The sequence below is a fragment of the Nicotiana attenuata genome, chromosome 2 (assembly GCF_001879085.1).
Source record: "Nicotiana attenuata strain UT chromosome 2, NIATTr2, whole genome shotgun sequence".
NCBI lineage: Eukaryota > Viridiplantae > Streptophyta > Magnoliopsida > Solanales > Solanaceae > Nicotiana > Nicotiana attenuata.
Window position 1 is genome coordinate 46083284 of NC_031990.1, and position 6575 is coordinate 46089858.

Genomic DNA, 6575 nt, shown 5'->3' on the forward strand with positions numbered 1-6575 from the left:
ATAATATTACGCAAAAAATAATACTTCAAAAGGAATGAAGAAAAATCGACTAAGCATGTAAAGTATTTCAAACGACATAAAAAAGCTCATTTTAACTAAGATATTTTTTATTTTACTAAATATAATATCAGTCAACGGTAATATAAAATACGTTAGTAAATTAATAGTAGGTGTATATGTAATTTACCCCCAATAAAAGGAAAATAAGAAAAGAAAAATGGGAAACAGAAAATATGTGGTTTAGAGGGGAAAGACGAAGTGGTCCAAATTTTTGGCAGACAAAAAGAGAAAAGCAGTTGCAATCGTAGCCAGAAATTTATGTGGACCCTAAATTGGAGTTGTCAGTAAAATAAAATCATTTAAATAAGGAATTATCTTTTTTTCGTCAAATAAAAAAATATTCTATTATATAAGCATGTGGCACACTGGCAGTGGGTTGAAGGCTTCAAGCTGCGTCATACTGGTCCCTGATTTTGACCCAATCTTCCTACAACTGAGGTAAAAGGACATCAAGTTTAATTTAATTATGCAGTAAGTTTAGAATTATTCTATAAAACTTGTAAACGCAGAAAATATAAGAATGTAAAAAAATTTAAATCTTGCAGTCTACATTAAAGATATATATATAAAATAGCAAATATACACTTTAAATTTTATAATCTTAAACATGTTATATGATTTGTGAAACTTACTAAATAAAGTCTTAAGTCGAATTACGTATAACATGGTTTCACTTTGAACATGCTCTCAAACATTTTACCTTTTGACTGGTTACAGTAAATGATTATTACAATGCAAACACACTTTCCCTAAATTTGTAGTAGCTTCTCACATTTGTTTATATATATTATATTTCATTCACAATTCTGTCACTGGAAATTACAAATTAACATGTTAGAATCTACATTATTTACCTGATTTTTTAACCAATTCAACTTTTGATTAACTAGCTTATTATGGAAGGGAATGTAGGGAAATTCTGCAATGGATATTTCAGTAAAAAGAACTTCATGGATTGACATCATTTGCTGTAGCACATATTAGTCAGCAATACCACCTAGAGCAAGATGCATTCCTCAAAATAACTAGGCCTTCTCACTAATGTATTTTTATCATGGACAAGCAAAGAGATGTTGCTCCTTGTTCAAGAAAAATACATTGATCAGAAGACTTCAACTGATTGCTAGACGAATAAAACCTAGTCCTTGGATTGAAAGAGTACTAAGAAGTCTCCTGCGACATCATTGTTCTTTCCATATCCTACCAGTAACTCTAAGCTTCAATTCTTTCCGGTCTCCACCAGAAAAGAAGAGCGCCATATTACGTTGAATGATGAGGCCATCAAAACTGTCTCTAACCTTACGGTGACTGTCCCTAACGCTTCTTGGTACCCCTTGCCAAATCATCTTCCTTCCATTGCCTCCAACTTCAAGACTGTAGCTAAAGTTCTTTGCCGTTTCATCATCACCCAAGAACCGTAAAAATGCAATATAAACTGGTGCCATTCCAAGTTGAAATGCTTCAAAGTGTAAACAGAAGTACTGACCAAAGCAACTGAAAACCTGGAGGAAAATTAAAATGAGACCACAATATTCCAGATATGAACTCAAAGTATAGGACCAAAAATTAAGCAACAATATCAGCTAAAAAACCCGCTGGTTAGATTCCACATAGTGAAAAGGACAGCACACAGAAAAGGGTACAGCATAACATATAACCAGGTAGGTACAAAACAATCTGCCAAGCTAGCCAACTTTGTTGGAGACGAGAAGATCCTAGTACATGGATTTGACATGGAAAGAAAGATCTTTGCCATATTCATTGGCTTAATTTTCCTGGCTCAAGGTTTTCCTTAAAAGAGCAAATTTCGCAAAAGTTTTTTTTTTTTAATGCAGAAAAGGTCCCTCATCCGTTTTGAAATTACAATGTATGTGATACCAAATAATTGATCCTCCAAATTCAAAAGGCCCCCAAAACAACAGCCACTTTGCAATGGGCAGCCAAATTACAAAAAAGATATGCCAGTGCTCATGTCCAAAGATTAAGGATATTCCAGTTCATACAGCCAAATGATCTACCACTAAGATTGAGGGTATCGGTCAAAACATTAATGGCTTTCCAGCTTACGTAATCAAGCAAAATCCTAAACAAAAAACAAACCATAAAAAATGAACAAGAAGACCACCAAGCCACTCCCCTCATCTCCTCCATCTATTTTCTTCAAGGTTATGGGCAAGTAGTATGCTAATAAAAGAAGTGAAGAATTTAATTTGTTGTTCCTATTATGAACAAACTGAATTTATTATTTAAAAAGCACTATTTCGTCCCCTGATCAAAAGAAGCGAAAAGTAGGGATGTCAAATAAAACCTTATAGCATCTCGACTGAAAATACTGAAAAACAAAAAGGCTTGAGTCTTGAACTCACAGCATAATATTCATGCGCCCATACTTCACAGCAAAGAAGTCACACTAATAACATTCCCCTATACACAAATCTAGCACACTTTCAGAATTTGTTTGCTAGAGTTGCCTACTTTGAATTAGACCAAAAGCTAATCAGTGAATGGAAGAAGAGCAACAGTACTTACAGTGAGCATCCATGTAGCATTTTCCACTTCATGGGGATTTGCTTTTACATAACGATGATTGAAAGTACTGCCGACATGCATATCAACTTTGTGATCATCTTTCAAATGGGCAACTAAATATGGGATGTCACCAATGACGGTGCACTCTGAGCCCGCATAGGGGCAATTATAGGGTCTGAAAGAGCATTCAGATTCGTGCTTCAGCTTGCTGTAGTAAGGAATGATTCCTATACATCCAAAGCTCTGATATTTACATGGGAGCTCAAGAGATGCAGCAACCTTCTCTAATGCAAGGCATCGAATATTACCAAGCTCATGCCGACATGTTGGACAGCGATTATGCACCCTAGGTTTGCAACCCGAACACAGTGTGTGACCGTTGGAACACTGCAATAAGGGCAAAAGAGATAGAGAAGAATTAAATACCGCACAGACAAGAAACAGAGACAACAATAACGGTCGGAGCGTCTTGTAAAAGAAGAAGAATAACTGTATAAAAGATATCACTCCAGTAATAGTTTGTGAGCATAGATCACTATGCCCTCTGTTCCATTTTACATGGTACTATTGGGGAATCAAACATTTTTTCTCGTTTGGAGACGGAAGAATATTTTTTTCACTAATTAACTTTAAAAAAAAAAGACAAAGAAAAACATGTAAGTTTTATCCTACACTATTCTAAAAGAAAAACCTGACCTAAACTCTATCTTTTTCCCCCTTCATTTTCTCTTTTTCCTCTTTTCTGTTTGTTTACATAAAGATTGAAAATCCCATCTCTAAAGAGGTGAATGAGAAAAAAATTGTATTTTTAGAACGTAACCCTAAGCAAAGGCAGGTAAAGGGATCCATCAACATTTAGCAGCAAGAAATTCAGATAATCATACCTGATGAATGGGTGGATACATAGCATTTAAGCATACTGGGCATTCCAATAATTCACGAACACTACTAGAAACAGTCACATTAGGTTTTGTTGTATGCTGAGCAAGCTCATTCATATGTTCACCAATGTCCGTGCAGTCTTCATTTCGTGGAGGATTAATGACCTCAGATTGACATCGCAGGTCATCAAAATAAGGACTTCCAGTTGCCATTGCTCTTATAAGCGGTTAATCACTGCATAAGCCAAGTATTCCATCAAATAAGGTTAAACACCTCAATAGTTGGTGATAAAATAAGCATGTAATAGTTGATAACGGGATACATCCAAAAATGCCAGTAAGACCAGACCATCTGTAAGATGCCATATAACTCAGTTACTTGAGGGTATTTCATTTTCAGTGGGCAGAACCCAGAATAATGAACTTAAAAGACACTAAGCTACTTTCACACAGCAAAACAATAACATTTAACTAATCAAAAGGCAAAATGACAACCCACTGAAAGACAACTTCTCCAAGATCTCATGATGCATGACATATTAACACTATTCTCCTTGTTTACTTTAAGCAAATAGGTGCAATCCAAAAGGTTTTATTGAGATGATAGCGAGAAAACTGGTGGAGAAGATATATCTCAAACAGTAGTTGAGTTTCAGCGATTTATGAACATAAGATATAGGACGTGAGCACCATTGTCATAGAAACCTGCAGAAAACAAAACCTCTTGCAAGTGCTTTTCCAGGCAATCGTTTACATATACTTGCAGGTCTTGCTATCACTTTTGCTTTCCATGTTTACATTGTCTATATCCATATCGGAATCAGAATATCAGGCGTATGTTGAGAGAAGATGGAGCTGTATGTAACTCTCCAAACAACTTTCCTGGACAATCTAAAAACCAAAACCATCTCCAAGTCCCAAGCACAACATTAAGCATCTAACTCTAAGCATTTTAAGATTTTCCAAGCCTTTCTATAGTAAACGTAATACTATTTGAATCTACAATTACGGTCATGCATGTATTGCGTGGCACGCATAGCACCCACAAACTCCTTATTTAATTTCCCAAAAAATGAGCCATTGAAGAAGGCAAAATCAATCTAAACACCAGGGCACTCTTCTATGATATCTGCAATCTGAAGAATCAAATAATCTTTAGACAAAGGTGGCGTACATGTCAACTTGCCACACCAGGACTAGCCCACTGAGTACTTGCTACCTTCCACCAGCACATATACCGAGTATCTCTGCCTACCAAGACTTGGAACGACGGAAGGAAACCACCTAAGTTTTTCTTTTTTGACTATGCTAGAATTAGAACCCTGATCTCCTATGGTCCATTATAGGTTGCCATTAGGCCACACCCCAGGTAGCCCAAGGATCAGATATTAAATTTCTTTTTATCTAGCAAGCTCCGAATGTTGTTATTTAGTGGTGTGATTGTCGCTTATAGCTCATGGCTCCAACTAAAAGGACAAGAAAGATATAGAAATCTCCATTTACAAGTCAAATATTTACAGTTAACTTGGCAGCACTGCGCACGCCATAAAACAGACGATAATATTAAATTAGCTAGGTCTATTAATCTTCATCTGCTGGACTTGAAAAAATTCATTTCGCAAAACACATATTTCCACTTTAATAAACAATCCAAAAAGACACATTTGATACAGTAACATCAGCATCTTTAAACATCACAAGTTCACAATTTCAGTTAAACCTTCTTATCGACCCTACCCCCCCCCCCCGAACCCCGAAAAAAAACCGAAAGAACGAAACTACGTAACCGAAAACGAACACNCCCCCATCACAACTCATGGTCACGCTGATAACTCACTTACTAACTAGAGCTACTCTCACATATATGACAAGTAGACGAGGGTGTACATATATACTCAGCAATATCAGGAGAACTTCATATCCAATGGGAGTGTTAAACTATGTGTATGCTTGTGCAAGGGCTTTAACATAGTTCCTACTAGCTAATAAGCATAAGGAAAAGAACGGACGACATGTAAGATGTTTTCTCACAACTTCCACGAGATAAAACTCATACACATAAGCATACCACAACACAATATCAAATAGCAAGAATGCCCCTAGGCCATCACAAATCATCACAGTCAACCCCTGACATAACCCACCTTGTCTCGCCGCGTGTCCAAATAATAACATAATGAGTGCCCGCCTTGTTTCGCCACACGTGCATCATAATGTTCCCACCTTGTCTCGCCACATGCGCAACCCACATATAAGTGTATATATATATACACACATACACACACACACACATATCCCACCTTGTCACGCCACATGCGCAATATGTCAATAGTAGCCATAGCACGGCTGAAACCTCGTGCAACCCAATAACATCAACCGCATGGTAGACACCTCGTGCATCACAATATCAACAACCGCATGGCAGAAACCTCGTGCACCACCACAACAAGTACCACAACAACAATGACAATATATACAAGAACATGACAACTAAATCAACTCGAGAACTTTCGATCACAAGGAGACGGTAAAACTAGCTCACTAGGAATAACCACAATAGAGAATGCTAAGCGTAATAAGAACCTCTCAACAACGGAAAAAATAATGTGAAGCGACGATCCCACAATATGTAGTTCAACAACAAGGAATCTAACCCGGATCAAATAATTCCAAATAAGGAAAATGTCAACTAAATATAGTATACCAAAACTTCGTTTAACGTTGGGCAATTTACAAAGAATATACAAGAATTTCAATTAATGATGAACAGCAAGAAGATAATCATAACCTCATTTAAGACTAAACAATTACAGGAGAGATAATAATGGTTACCAATAAAGACAAGCAGTTATGAAAGATAACATGACAATAGAAGAGGTAAAAATCTTCAATTAAGCAAAATAAGAGTCAAATAGGCAATAAGAATGAATCATAAAGCAATTAACACCAATTAAAGCATGTAGAGGTGAAACTAGTAAATGGAAGCTCGATCGTATCAAGAACGACTTCATACTCAGTGAATACAAGGACATAAGAACTCTAAAAGGCCAACTTTCCACAAATAAGTCTGAACACGCACTCCTCACCTCGTGTACACGGACTACA

The 6575-nt window shown here is 36.6% G+C and overlaps 1 protein-coding gene across 1 annotated transcript; it reads right to left on the minus strand.

Annotated features, from left to right (window-relative positions):
• Nucleotides 992-5178, minus strand: LOC109208873 (E3 ubiquitin-protein ligase SINAT5-like). The gene is made up of 4 exons (XM_019372030.1): nucleotides 4645-5178; nucleotides 3474-3705; nucleotides 2590-2976; nucleotides 992-1562 (listed from the first exon to the last, which is right to left on the minus strand). The coding sequence occupies exons 2-4, from the start codon at nucleotides 3681-3683 to the stop codon at nucleotides 1242-1244; spliced, it is 918 nt and encodes a 305-aa protein (XP_019227575.1). The 5' UTR covers nucleotides 3684-3705; nucleotides 4645-5178; the 3' UTR covers nucleotides 992-1241.

Bases quoted from the DNA above. Each gene is read 5' to 3' on its own strand.
- LOC109208873 (XM_019372030.1), bottom strand. From the start codon at position 3,683: ATGGCAACTGGAAGTCCTTATTTTGATGACCTGCGATGTCAATCTGAG. The intron at 2,977-3,473 runs GTATGATTATCT...CCCTTATTGCAG, and splicing joins TGTATCCACCCATTCATCAG to TGTTCCAACGGTCACACACT. The intron at 1,563-2,589 runs GTAAGTACTGTT...ATTTTCCTCCAG, and splicing joins ATGCTACATGGATGCTCACT to GTTTTCAGTTGCTTTGGTCA.